This window comes from Triturus cristatus, chromosome 2_2 (genome assembly GCF_964204655.1).
Source record: "Triturus cristatus chromosome 2_2, aTriCri1.1, whole genome shotgun sequence".
Lineage (NCBI taxonomy): Eukaryota > Metazoa > Chordata > Amphibia > Caudata > Salamandridae > Triturus > Triturus cristatus.
Genome location: NC_140582.1, coordinates 659,982,539 through 660,008,148, shown reverse-complemented (window position 1 = coordinate 660,008,148; position 25,610 = coordinate 659,982,539). Strand labels below are relative to the sequence as shown.

At 43.6% G+C, this 25,610-nt stretch overlaps 1 protein-coding gene across 6 annotated transcripts in view; it reads right to left on the bottom strand.

Annotated features, from left to right (window-relative positions):
* Nucleotides 1-1,097: 1,097 nt before the first annotated feature.
* CEP44 (centrosomal protein 44) overlaps nucleotides 1,098-25,610 on the bottom strand; it is a 242,714-nt gene continuing 218,201 nt past the window's right edge. For all 6 annotated transcript variants that reach the window (XM_085641846.1, XM_085641849.1, XM_085641848.1 and 3 more), the window contains one exon: nucleotides 1,098-1,272. In XM_085641846.1, coding sequence (XP_085497972.1) covers nucleotides 1,224-1,272 — 49 coding nt within the window. In that variant the 3' untranslated portion in view covers nucleotides 1,098-1,223. The remainder of the gene's footprint in view (nucleotides 1,273-25,610) is intronic.

Below are 25,610 nucleotides of genomic sequence, written 5' to 3'. Positions count from 1 at the left end.
AAGTACATGCAAACAACATACATTCATATCTGATTTTCATGTTAGGTCATTGAGCAGGACCTATTCACTTTGTTGCTGGTGGTGGTGGTTGTCATAATGGTAGAGGTGGTTGGAATGGCAGTAGTGAAGGTGGTGATACTAATGGTGGTCATAGTGGTAACTGTGGTGGTAACGGTGGCGATAGAGCTATGGTGGGTGGTGGAAGTAATGTCAATGGTAGTAATGGGGTGGTGGTACTACAGGTAATTACAACAGTAATGGCAGTGGGGCAGTAATAATGGCAGTAGAGGCAAAGTGAATAACTGTGATTAATGGAATAGCAGCTGTACAAAGGCTGATTGATGGTAATGACCTAAAAAGAACGCCTGTGTGAAAAAAAGAAGACCTCTAAAGGTCTGTTTCGCACTCAAATACAGACTTCCTTCAAAGAAAGATTATTGCTATAAAAATACAAAAACCGATTGCTTTCTATACTTAATGCATGTATGAGAAATTAAATATGTGATGAGTAGTCTTCTGAAGTATAATACCACCTCTAAAGCATTATAATGCGATGCAAACACGCCACTGTAGAAGGAATGATATACAAAACATCAAATAGCATGTGGACAGAGAGTGAGTAACACTCCTCTGGAGCTCAATGCCTCTCTACGTTTACTTTAACTCGTTCCGTGCTCATGACGGAACCACGCCGTCATGAGCCACGGTTGCCTTGTGCTCATGAAGGAGTGGTTCCGTCATGCTGCGGCCGTTGGCGGCTGCGCCGCCCACGCGTCGCTAATTCCCCGCCTGTGCGGGCGATTAGCGCCGTGGGCGGAGTCATGACGGAACCACTCCGTCATGAGCACAGCCCAACCGTGGCTCATGACGGAGTGGCTCCGTCATGAGCACCGCGACACCGCGCTGCCCCCCCGCACCCCCCAGCGCTGCGGCGGAATTTCCGCCGCAGCGAAGGGGTTAAAGAATTTGTGGCAATATACCCTGGATACAGGTGAGGTGTTATGGCTGAGGTTAAAAAAGCTGGCACATTGAATAACAAAAGGTTGCCCCAAACCAAAACTTGCATAAAAGAGGGATAATTAGTATTTAAAAATAAACGTATTTAAAATAGATTTATTTTGGTAAAATAAAGGTAACAAAGCACAAACCAGATCAGCACCACAATCTCATAATTTTACATCTACAGATTTACAAAAAAACAGAAAAGGGCCTTTTTCGAAATTTCAGGAGGGATGAGTGGAATATTTCAATAGATCTGATGTTTCTTCAATCCTAAAAATAGAAATGTACATGAATGATTAATTAGCACAAATTCTAAAAGCAAAAAATGTAATACAACCATTGGAATATAATGAAAACTATAAACTGCCCAGCATTCAATAATCCTAGCTCTCCGTCATGAGTATGTTTAAAATCATAAACATTCTAGAACAAAAGTCATATAAAAATTAACATTTTATAATTATCCCACAGTAAATGTGCCTAAAGTAGAAAGCATATTATGTTTTTTAACAGCCAATCAGAATTACAATGTTTAACACAAAAAATATATTCCCCTGAAAGACCAATTTTTATTCTTCCCTAAAAAATAAATGAAATTACAAAATATAGGCATATAACATAGAGAAATGCTGACACATATCCTTTAGGGTGTACCAGTGTGTCTGTGCCCAGCCTTTGATAGCCACCTTTCAAGGTAACAGCATAACACAATAGTAAAAAGGGCGATTTTTATTAGCAAGTGTAAGTGCACTGTGCCAAAGTTAAGCAGTGCCATAGTCTTGAAGACGATTTAACGTGCCAGAAGTTTCAACATCTTGAAATGCAAAAAACGCTTATGGAAAATCATTATTATTCGGCCAAACCGAATTCGCTAATTTTTTCCAGGTTCGAGAACCCCTCACCAATGTCCATTTTCCCCATTGATGAGCTCTCCCCTCCCTTTAGGACTGAACTGAGGACTATAACAGTAAATGGTAGGCTATGCCGTAATCGTCCATGTCCCAGTGCTGGTCTGTATAGTGAAACAGTCCACCTTTAAGATTACCCAAGGGGAGTTTTCATTAACCTTGGTCACATCGCACAATACAAGGAGCTTTGGTCTGAGAGGGCTAAGCCTCCACCTTTCTGAGCTTTTCAATTATCATGTTGTTATCTTAAGACTAACTTTTCTTTATTTTGATATTTCGTTGAGGAATCCTACCAGTCATAAAGTTATCTTCAGAAAATGATTCATCAAGGTACTGAAGTTGGGGCATGTCTGCCCCTTCAATGGTTCCACACAAAGTTGCCGTCTTAAGCGACTGATGAAACTAGCGTAGCAATATTCAATTCAATTCAAAAATCTTTATTCGGTAGTAAGAACAATAGACCCTAAAAGTACATACAAATAATGCACATAACTGTAAACACACAAAGGAGTTTAAAATAGTCGTATAATAAGGAGTATTTATAAGTACTAAAAAAGACTTGTAAGGTACGAGACTAACACGTCAGCTAATACATCAGATATCAAAACGAGCTGAACATGACCATAAAATGACATAAGAATATTATACATAGCAATAAACACACAAGCAGAATTAAAAGTGTTTAGCGAGCTGCACAGGGAGCAATTCAGAATTCAAAAGTGATATATCTGAAAATACATCAGAAAAAAGGGAACCCAAGATGAGAAAACAGAATCAGATTGCAGTGCGCAATTACAGAATAAGGGATAAAAGCTGGGGTTAAAGCACCAAGAGGGGGGATAGAGAGAGGGCAAAAAACCTCAGATAGGGTCCGCCATGCACTCCGACTATCCCCCATTAAGTAAACCCTATGCATCTACCAGGTTTAGTGCACTATGCCATGCTGTGCATAATGTTCCATCAGGCTAGTCCAACATAGTGTGTCTGGTCCTAATTGCTGCTTTCAGGAAGGCACAGACAGAAAAGACAAATACAGGGGAGCTCAAGGATTGTAAGTGAAGGACAGCGGGACTGCAGCGATGAAGGCAAGCCTCCTTAATAGCGGAATAGAAAGTGCGGTCATGCTAAACTGTGTAAATTGCAGAAAAACATAAGATGCAACTAAGATTGAACAGAGTGATTATCGCAGGGACAACAGAAGATCGTGTTCCCTTCTGGATCTGAAAAATGCTTAAAAAAAGAGAGACCAGAAGATTGTCCCAGCGCTGAAGCGGAAATGTAAAGATCGCTCCCATCTAGACAACCCCAAGGCCAAATACAGCGAGTAGTCATCAGTATAAAGGAGACTTTAGTATTGCAGCAGCAAGGGTTTGGATAGCTCAGATTTCAGCCAGATATTTGCTCGGTGTGCCTTAAATAATTTCACCTCGAATATGTCTGGGTTCAGAGTACCACCAGGGTATGCCGAGGGAGCAGAAAGCATCTCGTAAATAGCTCAACAATGGTATGGAGAGGGCCTTGTCCAACGTTATGCAGGCAGATATAATATCCTTACAGAGTTTGGCGGCTGGGTTCAACAGATGCGAACCCATAATAAAAGCGGCACCATCTGAATCGAATCCTCAATAAAACCCTGGTTTAACACGAAGTGCATGGTGAGAGTGGGGGTGGATGGGATAGCAATAAAAAAAGTTGTAGTGATTACTTTTCACCTGCCTTGAATATGCGTGCCACCAGAGGCTGTCACCTGTGGACTTCCAGATCCTCACGGGCTTATATTGAGTGGACAGGGATTGCTTCTGGCTCGCTAAAGAAATATTTTTCTCTTTTGCAGTCAGCTGGATAATGTATGGTTGTAATATAGGAGAAAAGTTAAACATGTATTTCACCGGACGAGCTCAGTTTGCCAAGTGCTTGTTCACTGCTTTATTTTCAAAGCATGCTTTACTGTTTACAATTTTATACGAATAGTGCTTTTCCTCTAGGGGCATAGGGTAATCTTTAGGTGTGACCGTCGAACAGGAGATTTCACAGAAATTCGAACCAATAATATATACGGATATTTTCAGCCTAGCAGCTCCAACAAGGTTATTTGCTTGGGACATGTTATTTGGCAGCCGGACTCATCCGGACGGTAGGAAGTTGCGTCAGATGTCAATACAATATTTGAAGTACTCTCTGCTGTCATCAAGTGCTTCTTCTTTGAGACGTTTCAGTTCACCGTCGACTATACTAATAGCTTTGGTGTCTCTCTGCAATTCAGCTCTATAAGCTGCAATACAGCCTTTGGTTTCGATGGATTGATAAAAAAACGTAGGCAATGCTCTTTGTGCATTAGTGGGATGTGTTCACTCTTTCCATTGTTCGTCATCAATGCTTCAGAGTCCACGGTCTGTTCACTGGTGCCAGTTGTATGGCTTGACACCATTTTATGGCTTATGTTGTATGAAATATGTATGCTATAGCCTTACTGAAATACTGTTTGAAAACAATCTGTATGATTGCGGTGTCCTTCCTGTAGCATTTTTCTTTCATATCATGTCTGTTTCATAAAACATATAATATTGTAGCTAGGTCGGTATTATTTATGTACATGTTTAAGGAGTCCACCCTCTGATTGGGATGCAAACTTGTATGAAGCTCTGCATCGTTGGCAGTGCACGCTCCAGACTAGTTTGTGGCTGCACATCATTCAACTCAGGCTCCTCCGACATGGTTTTAATATTTATAAAAATCCATCAGCTGGGGATCTTCCTTGACTTTGATTGATTTTCCTCACTGCGGAGGTGTGCAATCTGTCGGTTCCATCACTGCGACAGTATTGGCTAGACACTAGGCATGTTTCATCAGTCTCAGCAATAGAGAGGGATGTGGTCGCTTGTTCACGGTTAGCATGACCACACCATCGTACATTCCAAACTGGACATTTATTAATTATTTTTTCCCCTTTCCCTTCGTCTTTTTTCTCCTTACTTTAGTTAAGTCCTCGTAATTATTGTGCATTACATCCAAGAACAGGGTGATCAACCGGCATGGGTGCAAATTCAGGATGGTGAGTGTAAAAATTCAGGACACTGGGTCCAAATTCAGGACAAAACTTTGCGACAAAAGGTAAATTTCACAGACACATCAGTGCCATTGTGAGATGTAAAGTGGCACGCATAGGATGTAGCTAATTGGGAACTGCTGAGCGGTATGGTATTATTGTAGGTCAGAGTGGTTAGATAAGAGTTGACAATACTATATAATTACCTGGCTAGTGGCTAGCCATATATCAGCCCTCCTTATTTTACCTGTATATTGGAAATAGTATACTGCTTGGGCTGTTTCATTTCTGTGAGCTGTAAACTGCAGATTCTCATGATGCACAGAAGTGAGCTACAGACTAGAAACTATATATACAATGTTAAGGCATAATTGTAGGGCTGAAGGAGGCACTGTCTTTTACACACACATTTTCCATCGAATGGAAGCAAAATGCCAACCTGCAGTTTTACTTATAAAACTATATAGTGAACAAATACTAATTTGTGGAAATGTGGTTTCGGCAAATATGTATCATTTGAACATCACCAAGTAAAGGATCTTGATTGTTTTGATCCTATAGTTTCCAGCACACTTCTGAATTACAAACAAGAGGTCTATTTGTGGTTTCCTAACTGCTATGTTTTGAAACATTTGCACAGTTCATTGGCAGATATTGAAAAGTTGTGTGTTACAAACTGACAGCTTACAGCCTTTGTTGTCCCACCACCAAGAAAATGTGGGGAAACATGGTGCATTCTATAACACATTTGTAAATATATCAATTGTATTAGCTTCTAAAGCATAGTAAATGATGACTTTACAGTGCACCAGGATACAACAATCTTTGATGGGGCTCTACAATGATTCCCCCACTATCACCAACAGTGCCTCTCTCTCACATGCATTTCATTTTTTATAGCCCCCTCTCATACCAGTATAGGGTGATAGAGCACTTTACACCTCACACAAACATAGAGACAATGAATCATACAGGTGTAAATCAGTGAATAGAAAATGTTACAGAAGGCAACGGGTACTACAAGGTGTAGGATGCACATCACCCATACTGGTAGGCATTTTGTAAGAGTGCTTAGAGTGAAGAAGGTCAAACTCAGGATTCAGAACATAACACAGTAGTTAGCATTGACTTTAATGATAAGAAATGATTACTACCCAAACACACCTTTTTCACCAACGTCAGGACAATGAAAAACTGGGAAGAAAACATAACTTTGTAACCTGTACTATGTAGCTTGGATGCAGCTCTTTGATGGCAGTTCAGAGCTCACTGTGCTAGATTACGTATGTAACTTAAGAACTGAACAGTAACAAAAGCAGTAACTCACTGAGCTCTGCACATAAAATACTGTTCTTTGATATGCATGGTACACATTTTGTGCAGCAGGCATTTTAACCCTCTGTGCTACCGTAGATGATTCAAAACTGCCACTAAACAAAACTCCCATCTCTCTCCAGCAGGTACATTAGACACCAGAGTTATCGTGGCACTTTTACTGTTGCCTGAAAACTGCTGGATATACAAGGAACTTTGCAGTGCCAGCCTCCAGTAACAAAACCGCTTCCCCACCTATTCAGGAAAATGCTTGATATGGGTACGGCCATTCCAGCCTTGCTGCCACCCTCAAATGGTGCCCCTCATCTTCACATAGAACCTCTCTCATGAGTATTTAATTTCTTTTATAGTGCTACTCATCCGAAGTATGTACTGCAGGGTGTCAGAGTGCGTTACATCCCACACACACATATTATAAAGAGACAAGGAGTCATAAATGTGAAAGTCAATGTATAGGAAATGTTAAGACATTGAGGGGTACAAGGTGTAAGAGTCAGATGTCATCCATACTGGTAGGCAGTGGCGTAGTGTGAGCGGGGCCACAGAGGCGGTGGCCCTGGGCGCAATATTCTTAGGGGTGCAAACTTTTAAAATAAAATAAAATTGTGGTAGAAGGGACTAGAGTCACGTTGGTGCTGTTGTCTGCAAGAGCAGGTTATGTTGTCTTGCCTTATAACAACCAATGGCCTGCCCTACGATACACCTACTTATATGATGCCAACATTCAACAGGGTTTTCAATCTTTCTGATTCCCTAGCGTGCGTTTCCTATCACTACTCATAGGTCGTGGTGTATCAATTTAAAAGTGTCAAAGAAACCATCATAGCACCATTTCTACCCCAAAGTTGACTAGAAAAAGGGTGAGGGAAGAGAAAAAGCACCTCACGGTAGTAACACCAAGGGGGGGTTGCTGGTTGGTACTCACCAGCATACCCACTTATCATCATAGGTTGCTCTTACTCCATGTGAAAAACAAAAATTGTAATGTACTGATACAAAATCTCAGTATGGTGAGGTGGTGAAAAGAATAACAGTGCCAAGTGCTTTTATGCGTGCCCAATGAACCCCAGTGAGAACATGAAAATCTAATTCTCACCGTTAAAAACGGTAGTGCTTACTAGCTTGTCAGAACTTTATTAAATGCTGCAAGCTCCCACGATTAAAAATGGTTTCAATCAAACCATAAACAATTCTATAATGCCAACATGTTTCGTTGCCGAACCATCACGCAACTTCTTCAGTGCTATGGGGTTCCAAATCAACTTCACATATGGTTCACCTAAAACCTCTGATGGTGTAATAAAAAGACACAAGGAATGCCAGTTAAAAAGGCCGTCTGCCTATCAAGACGAACTCATAGACTCAACCATTTTAATCTGAAAAAATATATATACTTAATTCCATCTTTACCAGGAGGTTGCGAAGTCTTCTTATACCAGCAACCTTCTTTAGGATGGAACACGCATCCTCTGATCACATGCCCCTGGGGTGACTACCAAATGACTCGTCCCCTATAAATGTGTAAAACAAGGGAACCTCATTTCATCTTTACTGCTGTTATGATTTTCTTACAAACCATAATCCATTCAGAACGTTATTCTCACACATAAAGAACAAAGCTTCTCCATGCAAAGGTAGGAAAGATCGCATCAAGCCCACTACTCGTCAGTAAATCGTGCAACCATGTTAATGCACGGATATACCAGTATTTAAGCCGCGCCACACCACGATCTTACATTGGCTTTCGCTCTATTGGTGTACCTCAAACCGATCTCTTAAACTCACGGCATCACCAATCACCAGCGACTCAGCGGTAAACTATTCCCCCATGTATCGCAACGTTTCACTTCAAAAGTTCCGAAATCAATAGCATACTGAAACCAAGGGTGATGTTTCAAAACATCCCGCCCTTCCCTCAATCATGCATCTCACTCGTGCCGCGTCCCACCGGCGTGTGTGCAGCTTCCTCATTGAGCTCACACCATGCACGGCTAAGAAACGTGCCAGACCACGCCCCACTTCCGGCGCGTGATCCAAATAGGGATATATATCCATGTTATCCCAATTTGGTGGCCATCTTAGAGTGGAGGAAGTACCGGAACAACAGCCATATCCGTGTACACCTCCACGAGACTCCTACTCAACTAAGTCCCTTGCCATCAAATATTGTAAGGATATTTTACCAAACAATCATATGGAACGAAATATCCACACGTGCATTACTGCCGGACCTTATGAAATCTATACTCTTCGATACAGTTATAACTGGTAGCCATCTTGGAATGGGGACGACACCAGGACCGAAAACAAGCCCATGGGAATTTTTCAGAATAAATTTATAAAATGTGTAGAGATCAAAATCAAACTCAAAGCTTTTCAAGAGTAGATGTGTAAACTCACAAAGTTTAAGTCCAATTTAACAAACATGCCTTAGTCATCCCTTTATATTTAAAATACCGTGCCTCCCATGCTGCCCCGATGATAGTCAGAACAACCACACAATGTTTATGCCAGGCCTAACAACATCAATACAGAGGAACAGTCATGTAGACTCATGCAGTCAAATGATAATTTTTATACCTAGTAACTTCTAGGTGAGGGGCACTGATATCTATATTCATCACGTAGGCAAGACATTATCGTCTACTGTTTTGTTGCACTCAATTGAGTCATTCAATTCCTGATCTGCCTTCTCTGAGAAAATCCATTTCGCCTCTTTTCTCGCCAAAATGGAATCAATGTTGTGTGGTTCACCCAACACTCTCTCCAATACAGTCCATCTCAGGTCCCTCGGGTCATGATGTTTCTCATTAAAATGTTGCACCAGCCGGGTTGTTAGCTTTTTGGCCCTGAGAGTACTCAAATGTTCTTGTATGCGTACTTTCACCTTCCGCGATGTCAGACCAATGTAATGCAAACCACAACTACAGGACAACCTATAGATGACATTAACTGTGTTGCAATTACTAAACTTGTTCAAAAACCAAGTTTTACCATCTTGCAGGATTACACTTCTAGTGACCTGAGTGAGGTTGCAGACTGAACAGCCCCCACATGGGTAGTGACCTGATGGGAGATTGACTAATTGCGTTGTCATGAGTGTGCGGGTGTGGACAAGTTTATCCTTTAAATTCGGTGCTCTTTTGAATGCAAACCGTGGTGGTGGCATCTTACTGGAGGACGTATCAAGAATGGACCAGTGTTTCCTCACTATCTGCCTCATTTTTGTTGAAAGGGGATCGAACGTCAGTACTACAGGAAGGCATTCATTTTTCTCTTTCTTATTCCTCTCCAGTAAGACATCACGTGGAGTGTTTAAAGCACGTTTCCTCGCTTGTTTAATGGTTTTAATAGGGTATTCCCTTTCTTTCAACTTGTTCACCAATTGGTCTGATTGTGCCACAAATTTACAAGTTGTGGAAGAATTACGACAATATCGCAAAAACTGGCCCACTGGGAGATTATCCCTCAAAGCTCTAGGGTGTTAAGAACGATAGTGGAGTAAGGAGTTCCTATCTGTGGGTTTTTGGTGTACACTGGTGGCCAACCTCAGTTCAGTAGCCGTAATGTCTACATCCAAATACACCGCAGATGTATTACTGAATGTCCAGGTGAACCGTAGACATTCATCAGCCTGATTTATTCACGTAATAAATGCCAAGAGAAGGTCCTCTGTACCTGTCCAGATACAGAGGACACCGTCAATATAACGCCTCCAAAGGGAAATATTCCCTCTGAAGGGATTGGAGGCATGGTATACAATATTCTCCTCGAACTGGCCTACATAAATGCAGGCCAGACTAGGAGCGAATGTAGCCCCCATTGAAGTCCCAGATGCCTGGAGATATAGTTGATTTTGTATTCCAATTATTTTTTTGTGAGTGCTAATTCAATACACTGCAAAACGAACGATTGGGGAGTGTCATAGAACCATTCAAGAGCCCCCAGGGCCCGCGCTGCTGCCACCAGCGTGGCGCCCTGGGTATACTGGTATACAGTGCTAACATGGTTGCACGATTTACTGACGAGTAGTGGGCTTGATGCGATCTTTCCTACCTTTGCATGGAGAAGCTTTGTTCTTTATGTGTGAGAATAAAGTTCTGAATGGATTATGGTTTGTAAGAAAATCATAACAGCAGTAAAGATGAAATGAGGTTCCCTTGTTTTACACATTTATAGGGGACGAGTCATTTGGTAGTCACCCCAGGGGCACGTGATCAGAGGACGCGTGTTCCATCCTAAAGACTGTTGCTGGTATAAGAAGACTTCGCAACCTCCTGGTAAAGATGGAATTAAGTATATATATTTTTTCAGATTAAAATTGTTAAGTCTCTGAGTTCGTCTTGATAGGCAGACAGCCTTTTTAACTGGCATTCCTTGTGTCTTTTTATTACACCATCAAAGGTTTTAGGTGAACCATATGTGAAGTTGATTTGGAACCCCATAGCACTGAAGAAGTTGCGTGATGGTTCAGCAACGAAACATGTTGGCATCATAGAATTGGTTCTGGTTTGATTGAAACCATTTTAATCGTGGGAGCTTACAGCATTTAATAAAGTTATGACAAGCTAGTAAGCACTACCGTTTTTAACGGTGAGAATTAGATTATCATGTTCTCACTGGGGTTCATTGGGCACGCATAAAAGCACTTGGCACTGTTATTCTTTTCACCACCTCACCATACTGAGATTTTGTATCAGTACATTACAATTTTTGTTTTTCACATGGAGTAAGAGCAACCTATGATAAGTGGGTATGCTGGTGAGTACCAACCAGCAACCCCCCCTTGGTGTTACTACCGTGAGGTGCTTTTTCTCTTCCCTCACCCTTTTTCTAGTCAACTTTGGGGTAGAAATGGTGCTATGATGGTTTCTTTGACACTTTTAAATTGATACACCACGACCTATGAGTAGTGATAGGAAACACGCTAGGGAATCAGAAAAGATTGATAACCCTGTTGAATGTTGGCATCATATAAGTAGGTGTATCGTAGGGCAGGCCATTGGTTGTTATAATGTATTGAGTGGGGGGCGGCCGTGCTCGTCTTTTTTCCCCCATGTGGCTCCCATTGTGTTAGAGTAGTATGTTGTCTTGCCTGCCTTTCCCCGCAGAAGGGCAGCACAGAGCCGTGCCCTCATGCGTCTTTCATGTCCTTGGGGCCGATGGAGGGCTGCTTGCACGGTTTCCCGGTGGCATGGGAGCAGTGACCCCCAGTGACACAACAGTGGAAGGTCTCTTGTGGCACCAAGGCGCTGTACAAGGAATTTGTTTCTGCTTTTTGTCAGGCAGAAGGAGCATTTAAAGTCCGAGTTCCGTGCTTCCTGCCGGACGTCATGTGTCGGTTTGGGATGGCGAATTGAGTCACCAGGGGGCGTGGAATCAATTCATTCTTTCATCAATCATTCAGTATTTCACCATTCATTCTGTCCTTCAATCTGTTTACCCATTTATATTCAAACCTAATCATCATCTATCCTTCCATCCATTATTTCACTCATCTATTCATCATCCATCCCATACACACTTACACCCATCCATCCGCTCATCCATCGCCCCATTTACCCTTTCACCCATCCTTTTACTTACTCATCCATCCATCCATTCACCCAATCACTCAACCGTCCATCAGTCTATCCATTCACCATTTAACTCATCCATCCTTTTTTCCAGCTCGTCACCCTCCCTTTACTCATCTACGCATTTTTTCACTCATCCATCCTTACACCCTTCTTTTCACTCATCCATACACCCATTTGTCCATCCATCCTGTCAATCATTCATCCATACTTTCACTCATTCATCCATCCTCCCTTTCTCTCTCTATCCCCCTTTCACTTAGCCATCCTTTCACCCATCCATCCATCTACCCACTCATGATTCCATCCATTGACCCTATCACTCATCCATCTATTCTTTCTCTCATTCGTCCATCCACCCTTTCACTCATCCATTCATCCTTTCACTAATAAATCCAGCCATTCACCCATTCTTTCACTTACTTACTCACCCACCTTTTCACATTAATTATGAGCTAAGCCTTTGTCTGCAGAGTTGCAGACAGAAGAGCTCCATCAAGAACACCACCCTCGCTGTAGTTCCTAAAGCAAGGGATGGGGTGGGAGGAGGGTTCACTATGCCCCTGCACATAGGTTATCTGAAAAATTGGAACTCATGAGTCATGCATGATGCCCAGTGCTAGGACCCGAGGGGACTGTGACATGGTGTTGTTTCCGAGGATTTAAGTGAGTTGAAAAAACTTGGGAGGTCTCTCTAAAGGACGTGTCTGATGTAATTAAGGCCGTGTCTTAAAACATGGTTGCTACAAATCTGTGTTTAGCATAGTGTGCCCGCCAACTGGTATTCTGCTACTTCTGTCATTGCATCCAGATATATAAAAAAATTACACCTACAACAAGCCAGGACTATTGGCTTTGTTAATGGTCGTTAGTTGCAAAAAATAAAAAAGCAGCAACTATGGCTTTGTTGTATATAATATTGAAAATGCTTCAGTTGTAAAATGATAAGATCGTGAAAGAAGTATACCCCATTCTTTTTATCGTCTTTTGCTGCCTTATTTTCATGGACTGGATTCTGTACATTTCTTACATCTGGTGAGGCGCAACATTTTTCTTTATGTAGGGTTACAAAAGAATGCCATGCCCTAGACCGAGGCAGGAAGAGGCCACCACATGCTTCAAGAGCCCAGACTGGCCCATTGTCATTCTGTATGTGACAATCATCAGCCGCAGACAGAATGACAAAGGACAGGGTGGGGCTGCTCTTGTGCTCAGAGGAGATGTGCGAGGCGGACCCATAAGGGAGCTGAGGCTTCTTGCAGGGGAACAGCATGTTGCCCAATACCCAAAATTATGGCCAAATGGCGTCCGTAAAAGGGATTATCACCGACAACGGACAAGGCATGATTTTGAATGTCTGATGATAATCCTTTAGTCTAATATGGATCAAAACATCATCAACTTAGACACACACACCCTATTTAACATGTACAATTCACTAAAGGAGCAGAAATTACTAGTTTTGTACTTTTGTTACATTATATTCTTTAAACTTTTGTCACAGTCTACATGCCTGAGTCACTTTCCTTCACATGCTCTTGCCCACTTCAGGTGTTTTAATGATATTTATGTATAAAATAAAAATATTTTGAATTGTTCGTCATTGAAACAAAATGTCTGGGTATCATTTGTTCCTCCAGTATATACGTTGCTATATGAATTTCTAGGGACCTTTGTTCCACAACAACAATAGCAACCCCTGGCATCTTGATACCCGTGGGTTTCCCTTGTGTTCTCATAACAACTTGACACACAGGTTGCAATTTACCAGTCACTGATGTTGACAAGGAACAATGACATTTTTCCATACCTGGGCTTTTCTCTGCTTTCCCTTGGGAACAGTGAGCTATAATAGAAGACCCCTCCATGCCCCTCTGTGACATCAACAGTTGTCAACTGTGCTGGTCTGCTTGAAGTCCTGGAAGGAGAAAATTCTTCCTGCCCCTAAAGGTCCTATTTAATTACTTCTGACAATGGGAACACGTCTCCAGACGATGGGAGCCTGAGAGACAGACTACACAAATATTGTGAGGATCAGTCCGCTTCTACCTATTAAAGGAAGGTTATTTAACAAAGAGAGATTGTATTTCCCTGTGAAAAGAACAATCTTTTCTGTCAGTAAACAGAAAATACATAATTCCGACATCCAAAGACATTCAGTGCAGAACTCTTAGCAAAGGTTTGGAAAGATTTTTCCACAGAAAAAAAACCCAGAGAAACCGAACTCCATGCTCCAGTATCCTGTTTCTAGGAGCTCGGGAAAAACTGAAATGGAGCAACTGTCATTGACAGGGAACGATGGGATACGTCAATAAGAGGATCACCTTCAAACTCCTCATCCACGCGCACAAAGCCCTACACAACACCGGACCAGAATACCTCAACGACAGACTCAACTTCTACACTCCCACCCGCAGCCTCCGCTCTGCCAACCTCGCCCTCGCCACAGTCCCGCGCATCCGGAAATCCACCGGCGGCAGCAGATCCTTCTCCCACCTCGCTGCCAAGACCTGGAATACTCTCCCCACCGACCTACGACAGACGCAGGACCTGATTGCCATCAGAAGACTTCTCAAGACCTGGCTCTTCGAACAGTAGCAGCCCCACCCTTCCCCCAGTGCCTTGAGACCCTCACGGGTATGTAGCGCGCTTTACAAATGTCATGATTGATTGATACTGGTGGAGTGTGCTCCCTTAAAGAAGCAGTGGCAGTTTTACAGCCTATCTAGCTACATTCCCCTCTTTTCTCTCACATTTTCTTTAAAATAAGGTGTGTGAAAGAGGAATTCTTCTGAAATTACTTTTCTAAATTAAAATTGCATGCTTTCTTTTTAAGGAGAATAAATTAAAATTGGCCAACACAGCTTTTAAGAGGCTGTTAAATATATTTGATAATTTTAAGAAAAACTGGCTAAAGTGCTCAGGGATCCTGTGCTTGGGCATGACCATTCAGTGATTTTAATATTCGCTCCGCAACACTCTCACTCGAGCTCTCACCCCGCATCCACAGAAGAAGAATGTGAGGTCGGTCCTTCTACCAAGTCGCCATATCCTGAAACAACCTCCCGCAACACATCAGGCCCTCCTCCTCACTTCTTGAATTCCGCAAGAAGCTGAGAACCTGGCTTTTCAATTAGTTTTCTTGCAGGACCATCAAAACTGCCTATACTGAGGCCCAGCCTCACCACCTGGATACTCTCACGGGTGACAAGCAGCACTCTACAAATCCACCTTACATTACAAAAATGTGGATGCCCTGTAAATACATAACGTCCAAAAATACTAATAAATAAGCAGACAAAGATAACTCTTAGGGGTTGTCAAAAAGAATCACAAGATCAGATAAATAATCACACAGTTCTATCTTTGTTCTCTTTAAGGAAATAAGAGAAATAAACTCAGAAGCAGCTCCAGACACCAGCAATTGGTGAGAAACTTTGACCAGAGGTCACGAGTATATAAACAGCAGATAGATCTGGCAGGAAAAACACACTGGATGAGACAGAAACTGCATTGTCAAAATCTGCATCCCAAACAGAGACCACAGTGGTAGCACAGTGTCTAATTAGGAGCGGTGTTCCAGAAAGAATGAAACTGACAAGTAATGACCTTCGGTAAAACCCTGTAAAATTAAGGTTATCTGGCAAAAGGACAACACTCAAAAGGGCTGAGGTACACTCTCTTAAGAAGGGAGTTATGAATGTCTGCTTAATAGAAGTAGGCACGATATCCTAGATGGGGAAACAAGAGAAATAGTAACTCCTAGATGTAACAAGCTTTGACAAAATCAGCAAGTAGGCCAAAGTGCCTAATCTCACCATAACTCCTAGCAGGGAGTTACTGCCCAGTTAACATCTTTCATCACTGTGCCTTCAATAGGACTTTCACAGGAAGGTGGTGGTGGGTAGGGGTGGATTCTGAAAGTGAGAGCCCGTTTAAGACTGAGAAATATATCCAAATGCTCTTAATGCCAGTTGAAGCTAGGGAAGTGAGTATTCTGGGACTCATTTATTCATTAGGAGGATGAATTGAAACGGTTCAAAGTACAATGTTCTGGAGTCATGCCACGATTAAGTCTGGGCGGTAAAGTCCACTCGCGGAGTTTGCGGAGATTTCTGCACTCCGCGTTACGCGGAGCTCGCGGAGTTCTGAAGCTTTTCCCTCGCTCGTGTTCGTCAGCGTCAAGTTGGCGAGTGCAAGCGCGGAAAATCCACCTCCCAGCGAGATTTTCTTGTTTGTGATCGTCAACATCAAGTTGGCGAGCGCGAGCGTGAAAAATCAACCTCCGAGCAAGATTTCTCAACGCAGGCGGTCAGATTTCTCATTGCGAGTGGTCGCGTATGATCACAACCACTCGCGTTGAGAAACTGTCTGGTCATGTTGAGAAAGCTGCCGCTTGAGTAAAAATTAACTCAAGCGGTAGAAAGGAAGCAGCGCTGGCTTCAACTGTGCACGGTGCCGTTCGCGATGATTGCACAGTGCAGACAAGCACCTGGCACTGAAAATCATCCTGAACAGCATTTATCTAACGAACTCCACCGCTTGCGAAGCTCTGCGTAGTGCGGCAGATTTTTTTTGCACTTCGCAGTGTTTTGCGTAGCGGAACTCCACCCAGGCTTAGCCACGATGCCATGGAGATCAAGGCCATCTGAAATGTTGTAGATGAACAAGTTACTTACCTTCGGTAACGCTTTTTCTGGTGGATACAGTATCTGCCTGTGGATTTCTCACCTTGTGAATATCCCTTGCGCCAGCAACATTCGGAAACTTTTGTAGCAGTCCACGCCGATGAGGTCGAAGACGACGTCACAGAGACACGGCTCCGCTCGCGACTCCGCTGACGTCACAGGCTCCATAAGAAGACCTCGTCGGCGTGATGACGTCAGTTCCGCCCCTTTTTTTCGTGCCTTCGAGGCACACGGACGGACTGACAGCAACATATATATATATACAGTATACACAGTACATGATATGCAAATCAACACACACAGTGTGGAAAATAAATAACAAGGCACAAGAAAAACATAATGCCCTTGACAGTAACCATGGTCCTTAACCAATGATTAATAAATCTGAGGCATGTATTTCACTTAGTCAATTAGTTAGCTAATTATGAGCCTAAACGAATTTTTCTTTAAGAACAGAGGCTCGCAATATTCAATACGTAATTCAATCCAACAGAGGACAACATCCAAAACACTAAGAGCTGGTATACATCCGTTTATTTTAGCAAATTTTTGCAATATTCATAGAACAGAACAAGGTTGCTCCAAGAGGAAACGTGCATCAAAGAAGGGTGATTGAAAAGTGCGTGAATAGGACAAGGAATGAAAGATACACAGTAGTAGGAGTATTCAATCAATTACAGGCAATGTGGATCGGTTATAATTCACCGTCCAGATACCAAGTAACCTGGTCACATTCATTGGATACAAAGTTAGTATAGTTCAGAGAATGACCCCATTGGTGGTCTTGCACGAGAGACTGAAAATGTGTCCCAGGTAGTAAAGGGTGGGCGTCGACGTTTCGACCCGTCTTGGTGGCCTTGGGTGCTTTTAAGCCTTGGTCTTGCGGGTCTTCATCAGGACCAATAGGAGGGCAACCTGACTGGGAGGTGATCTTAACTGAACCACCTGAAACATTAAAACAAGGGAGTGTAAGGAGGTTGTCCTGATTAAAACCATTTAAAATTACGGTATGTTGGAGTTGTTCACATACCTAGTGGAAATTACACTGAATGAATCGCCGGATTGGAGGGCTTGCTATGACAGGTCATGTAATTCGTATCTAATTGAAAGAATAGTGAGATAGATTCAAATTGGGTAGAGTCATGAGCCAAAAGCAATGGTGCAAAACATTGTAGGTATAGCTATGTGGAACTGACTTACAAGCCCTTAGTGAACTCTAGAAAAATCTTACCGCTTCATGGATTTGTAGCGATATATCCACTGTCTATTCTGGGATAGCCGATGCGTAGATTCCATCAAGGCTAAAAACAAGGAGGGGGCATGATTACTTTCACAATACGCCTGGTTAAATAATCTGCAATGCGTAGATGTGGGCAGTGAAGGCGCTTACCATGCGAGCACAGAATTGTGCTGAAAAAAGGAGCGTCCGTCTCCGTGAGAGCCCCAGCGCCGTGTGGGCTCGTCCGTGGCTCCGTGCGGTTACCAAGGTAACCGTATGCGAGTTTAAGACGGGAGACCCGGAAATAGAGAAAGGACTCTTGAAGTTGTGTGAGTGCCGATAAAAACATAATTGCTACAAGACCGGGTGGTAATAAATCACCGTCTGGGGAGCGTACAGTATTCCTCTTACACTGGATGCCGGAGCGTGAGTCTCCGTATTTTGGTCAAAGTGAGACACGGGGACCAAATTGTTTCCCGTGTTGTTGCTAATGGCATCCGTAAACAAGTCTATAGGCAGTGTGAAAAGACTAGTGTGATTAGAGGCGATCACATTGTAGTTCGGATTGGGGAAGAGATCAATTTAGACATGATGAAGGCAATCAACATATTTAAGAAACTTATAGGCACAGTTGGGTACTTCAATACCTTACAGACACTGCATGGAACAACAATTCATGTGTTCACAACTAGTGACAATACAAAAAACAATAATATAATTATAAAATGGTATAAATTCACAAAACATGTGTCCACACGTATTGACAAAATTATAGAACACAATTATACATTAATGTCATCCTACAGAAAAGGGGTATCCAGATGAAAGAAACCCACTATTCCAACCCAATACATGGCGCTGATTAAAGGTCCCTTTAACCAAAAGGTGAGTAAGGGCTGACGGGGAAGAGATACACTCTATCTTTGATTCATGGTAGAAACTTGTTTGTTAGTTTCTTCAAGTTCGTTCAGACCCCTGGTACCCAATCAGGCTTCTGAAAAAGGCGCGGAAACGTGCATGGTATAACCACAGGGAACTCCTACTAACACCAAAAAATAAAGATAAGACCCAAGAGGAACGGTTGGTTTGTGTGACCACGTTCAACACCAAAAGTAATGCCATCAAGAAGGCCATTAACCAGCACTGGCATCTAGTGGCTGACGAATTAGGTAACATGCCTACTCCACTTCACGCCTTCAGAAAAGGTAAAAATATTAGAGATTACCTGATCAAATCGCTACTACCTACTAGTCAGACGGTAGGACAGATTACCCTATGGGGTACCCCGGTCATGGGTCACCACCAATGTGGTTCATGCAAAGCATGCGCTCTAACCAAAACCATCAAAGAGTTCACACATAACAACCACACCTACACATTGAGTGAGCATAGCAACTGTAACACATCAGGAGTAATTTATGCTATCACCTGTCCATGTAATTTTCTATACGTGGGTCAAACCATCCAGAAGGTTAAGTGTCGGATACTGCAACACTGTAGTCGTATCCGATGCAAGACACCTGGGGCCCCTCTGGTGGAACATTTCACCAATTTTGAACATACAGCAGACAGCATGAGATGGTGGGTTTTGGAAAAAGTTAAACCTAACCCAAGAGGTGGTGACTTTACTGAAATACTGAATAAGCGGGAGTATAGATGGATTCATTCTTTGGACACTGTCACCAGGGGTCTGAACGAACTTGAAGAAACTAACAAACAAGTTTCTACCATGAATCAAAGATAGAGTGTATCTCTTCCCCGTCAGCCCTTACTCACCTTTTGGTTAAAGGGACCTTTAATCAGCGCCATGTATTGGGTTGGAATAGTGGGTTTCTTTCATCTGGATACCCCTTTTCTGTAGGATGACATTAATGTATAATTGTGTTCTATAATTTTGTCAATACGTGTGGACACATGTTTTGTGAATTTATATCATTTTATAATTATATTATTGTTTTTTGTATTGTCACTAGTTGTGAACACATGAATTGTTGTTCCATGCAGTGTCTGTAAGGTATTGAAGTACCCAACTGTGCCTATAAGTTTCTTAAATATGTTGATTGCCTTCATCATGTCTAAATTGATCTCTTCCCCAAATCCGAACTACAATGTGATCGCCTATAATCACACTAGTCTTTTCACACTGCCTATAGACTTGTTTACGGTTGCCATTAGCAACAACACGGGAAACAATTTGGTCCCCGTGTCTCACTTTGACCAAAATACGGAGACTCACGCTCCGGCATCCAGTGTAAGAGGAATACTGTACGCTCCCCAGACGGTGATTTATTACCACCCCGTCTTGTAGCAATTATGTTTTTATCGGCACTCACACAACTTCAAGAGTCCTTTCTCTATTTCCGGGTCTCCCGTCTTAAACTCGCATACGGTTACCTTGGTAACCGCACGGAGCCACGGACGAGCCCACACGGCGCTGGGGCTCTCACGGAGACGGACGCTCCTTTTTTCAGCACAATTCTGTGCTCGCATGGTAAGCGCCTTCACTGCCCACATCTACGCATTGCAGATTATTTAACCAGGCGTATTGTGAAAGTAATCATGCCCCCTCCTTGTTTTTAGCCTTGATGGAATCTACGCATCGGCTATCCCAGAATAGACAGTGGATATATCGCTACAAATCCATGAAGCGGTAAGATTTTTCTAGAGTTCACTAAGGGCTTGTAAGTCAGTTCCACATAGCTATACCTACAATGTTTTGCACCATTGCTTTTGGCTCATGACTCTACCCAATTTGAATCTATCTCACTATTCTTTCAATTAGATACGAATTACATGACCTGTCATAGCAAGCCCTCCAATCCGGCGATTCATTCAGTGTAATTTCCACTAGGTATGTGAACAACTCCAACATACCGTAATTTTAAATGGTTTTAATCAGGACAACCTCCTTACACTCCCTTGTTTTAATGTTTCAGGTGGTTCAGTTAAGATCACCTCCCAGTCAGGTTGCCCTCCTATTGGTCCTGATGAAGACCCGCAAGGCCAAGGCTTAAAAGCACCCAAGGCCACCAAGACGGGTCGAAACGTCGACGCCCACCCTTTACTACCTGGGACACATTTTCAGTCTCTCGTGCAAGACCACCAATGGGGTCATTCTCTGAACTATACTAACTTTGTATCCAATGAATGTGACCAGGTTACTTGGTATCTGGACGGTGAATTATAACCGATTCACATTGCCTGTAATTGATTGAATACTCCTACTACTGTGTATCTTTCATTCCTTGTCCTATTCACGCACTTTTCAATCACCCTTCTTTGATGCACGTTTCCTCTTGGAGCAACCTTGTTCTGTTCTATGAATATTGCAAAAAATTTGCTAAAATAAACAGATGTATACCAGCTCTTAGTGTTTTGGATGTTGTCCTCTGTTGGATTGAATTACGTATTGAATATTGCGAGCCTCTGTTCTTAAAGAAAATTTCGTTTAGGCTCATAATTAGCTAACTAATTGACTAAGTGAAATACATGCCTCAGATTTATTAATCATTGGTTAAGGACCACTGTTTTTGGTACCATTAATCCACCCAGGTCCTTCTTCCTAGGGTTACCCCATTTTTGTAATGGCCGCCTTGACAGTAACCAAACACATTTTGAAATACCATCAACAGAATTGCAGGTATAGAAGGATGGACAACGGGGAGGCGGGTGGGTCAGTGAGGAATCCACAGGCAGATACTGTATCCACCAGAAAAAGCGTTACCGAAGGTAAGTAACTTGTTCTTCTGATGGATACATCTGCCAGTGGATTCCTCACCTTGTGAATAGATTCCACAGCAGTCCCCACTCCCGGAGGAGGGTGTCCACCCTTCTATACCAGAAAATCCTGAAGGACGGAACGAGCAAAGTGTCCGTCCCTCCCCACCTCGGTGTCTAAGCAATAATGTTTTGCAAAGGTGTGGAGGGAGGCCTAAGTTGCCGCCCTACAAATGTACTCCACAGGAACACCCCTAGATAAGGCAGATGTAGAAGACTTTGCCCTGGTAGAATGAGCCCTCAAACCCTCCGGAGGCTCCTTACCAGCTAGAGAGTAGCAGATCTTGATGCATAGTACAATCCATCTGGAAAGGGTGCGCTTGTGCACCGCACAACCCTTTCTGCAGCCAGCAAAGCCCACAAAGAGCTGGTCATCAATCCGGTAGTCTTTTGTCCTGTCCAGGTAAAAGCTCACCGCCCTCTTAGGGTCCAAGCGGTGAAGCCTCTCCTCCTCCTTGGAAGTGTGTGGGGGAGGATAGAAGGAAGGAAGAGTAATGGACTGCCCCAGATGGAAGGGAGTTACCATCTTAGACAAAAATGCAGCCCCGGTCCTGAGTACCATTCATTCAGCATGAATGGTCAAGAATGGGGGTTTCGAACTTAGAGCTTGAAGCTCACTTACCCTCCTTGCCGAGGTGATTGCAACGAGGAATACCGTCTTAAAAGACAAGAGCCTCAGGGGACACTTGTGTAAGGGCTCGAAGGGAGAACCCATGAGATAGGTTAAGACAAGGTTCAAGTCCCATTGAGGCACAATAAAGGGAGTAGGAGGAAACTTGTTTGCAAGGCCCTTTATAAAACGAAGAACAATAGGAGACTTAAACAGCGACGGCTGATCCGGCAAACAAAGGAAAGCCGATAAAGCCGACAAATATCCTTTCACAGTAGCCACAGCAAAGCCTTGCTGAGCAAGACAAAGGGCAAACTGTAAAATATTAGAAAGACGAGCCTTCAAAGGATCAATGGACCTCTCTCCACACCAGAGAACAAATTTAGACCACCTATATGAGTAAATAGATTTGGTGGAGTGTCGCCTGGCCGATAAAATAACATCCACCACATCTGGCGGGAGAGAGAAAGAATTCAGGTTGCCCCGTTCAATCTCCAGGCATGAAGGTGTAAGCTCTGGAGGTGGGGGTGTAGAACCTGCCCCTCCGACTGCGAGAGGAGGTCTGCCCTCAGAGGGAGACGGAGCGGAGGGCACGAGGAGAGGTGGAGGAGATCTGTGTACCACACCCTTCTTGGCCAATCCGGGGCGACCAATATAACTTGGGCCCGGTCTTGGCGAACCTTCCTCAGAACCCGAGGAATCAAGGGTATGGGAGGAAACGCGTAAAGGAGTCGAGAGTCCCAACTCAACTGAAACGCGTCCCCGAACGCTCCCTGCATCGGATACTGGAGACTGCAGAATGACGGGCAGTGAGCATTCTCGTGAGTGGCGAACAGGTCCACCCGAGGAGTTCCCCACATCCGGAAGACGTGACGAACCACCTCCGGATGAAGCCTCCACTCGTGGTCGGCGGAGAACTGCCGACTGAGACTGTCCGCACGCACGTTCAGCACCCCGGCCAGATGATTTGCCATCAGACAAATCTAATGGTCCTGAGCCCAGGACCATAGACGCAGAGCATCTCTGCAGAGACAAAGAGACCCCACTCCTCCCTGTATGTTTATATACGACATCGCGGTCGTGTTGTCCGTCAGGACTTAAACAGACTGACCGCGAAGGGAAGGGAGGAAGGCCTTGAGTGCCAAACGAATCACGCGCAACTCCAGAAGGTTGATATGAAGTAACCTTTCCTCTGGAGACCAAAGACCCTTGAAATCCAGATCCCCCAGATGAGCACCCCACCCTAAGGTGGATGCATCCGTTATCACTGTGGCCACCGATGGAGGAAGATGAAAGGGCTTTCCTTGAGACAGATTGCCCTCCACGCTCCACCAAGACAGATCCGCTGCAGCTTCTCTGGAGATCCTCACAGACTCCCTGAGATCTCCCTTGTGCTGATACCACTGCTTGCGGAGGCACCACTGGAGTGCCCTCATGTGCCAGCGTGCATGGATGACCAACAGGATGCAGGAAGCAAACAGACCGAGCAGGCGAAGGACCTTCAGAACTGGAACAACCGCTCCGTTGTAAAATAAAGGAATCATTTCCTGAATGTCGAGAATCCCTTGAGGAGGAGGGAATGCTCGACACACAGTAGTGTCCAGTACCGCACCTATGAACAGGTTGCGCTGAGAGGGCACCAGGTAAGATTTGGGCACGATTATTGAAAAACCCAAGTTGTACAAAAGTTGAGTTGTATCCCGCAGATGATGCAACACCTTCTCCGACCACTCCACTTTGATCAGCCAGTCGTCCAGATAGGGGAAAACTGAGACCCCTGACCTTCTGAGATGGGCTGCCACCACTGCCATCACCTTCGTGAAGACCCGAGGTGCAGAAGTAAGACCAAACGGTAGGACCGCAAACTGATAATGTTGCGACCCTACCGTGAAACGGAGATACTTTCTGTGCCACTTCAGGATTGGGATGTGAAAATACGCATCCTGCAAGTCGATGGACACCATCCAGTCATCCTGATTCAGCGCTTGAAGAACCTGAGCAAGGGTGAGCATCTTGAACTTCTCTTGTTTTAGATAAAGATTCAAGATTCTGAGGTCCAATATCAGCCGTAACCTGCCGTCCTTTTTCGGAATCAGAAAATACCGGGAGTAGCATCCCTGACCCCTCTCCTGCTCTGGAACCACCTCTATCGCACCTTTCTGAAACAACTTCAGGACTTCCTCCTGCAGGAGAAGACGGTGGTCCTCCGAGCAAGCCCCTTGACAAGGAGGGTAATTTGGAGGGAATTCCCGAAAGGGAAGGGCGTACCCATTTTCCACAAGATCTAGAACCCAGAGATCTGTAGTTACAGATTCCCAATCTTGTAGAAAATGGGTAAGCCGGCTCCCCACAGGACCAGCATGATCCGCAATGCCGGATCTAGGGCTGTTTTGCGGTGGTGGGAGGGGCTGAGGAAGAGGAAGAGGAGGAGGAGAGCTGACGTGAGCCACGGGTGCGACCCCTGATTCTTCCTCTGTAACCTCTCGACGAGGAACTTTGCTGCTGCTGCTGTTGCTGCTGCTGAGTCTGCCTATAGGTACGAAAAGATGTTCTTCCAAAACCTCTGTACCTCTTAAAAGACCCTCTCGACTGAGACTGGAGTCCCAAAGATTTAGCAGTTGCCTTGCTCTCCTTGAATCTTTCCAGAGCAGCATCTGCCTTTTTCCCAAATAGGCCAGACCCATCAAACGGTAGATCCAATAGGGTTGACTGTACATCTTGAGAGAACTCAGACGTTCTCAACCAAGCACTTCTCCTAGTTGCAACAAGGGATATTCACAAGGTGAGGAATCCACTGGCAGATGTATCCATCAGAAATCTATCTCCAGTACAATTCTTTTTTATGAAAAATCATTGCCAATAATACATCAAGGTGCTTCCTCTCATGGGACAATTTCTGCTCCACTTTTTGTGAAACACTCAAATGGACTTTGATTATAGATATAATAAATGGAACGGTTTCAGAGTCTGAAATAGCCCTGATAAAGTCAAAAGGTGGATTTGCTTTTATGACGAAACATGTGCCGGCTTAATGTGAATATGAAGTGATGTGGGTTCGTGGTTACAAGGCGCCTATGGATCTGCTCTGAAGATCAAAATACAGAATTCAAGATTACTGGACTCGATTATTGAATTTTCTATGCAGGGCTCGAAAAATCCACTCGCATTGTCAAATAGGATTAATTCAGGACAAGTTATTTAAGGGACTACTCATTCAGGACAAGTTATTTAAGGGACTACTCGCCCTTTCAGGCGAGTTGAAAATCTGGTCATTTCAGTCACAGAACAAAAAAATAAATGTATTAAGACAAACTGAATTTTGACCTCAGTCTATGAAAGCAGGTCAAATGTGACAAGATAAAAAGATTCAAAGGCATCTTTATTGCTCACAAAGTGAAAGAGCAATGAAAATGCCTTTAAATCTGGTTATCTTCTCACATTTGCTGGCT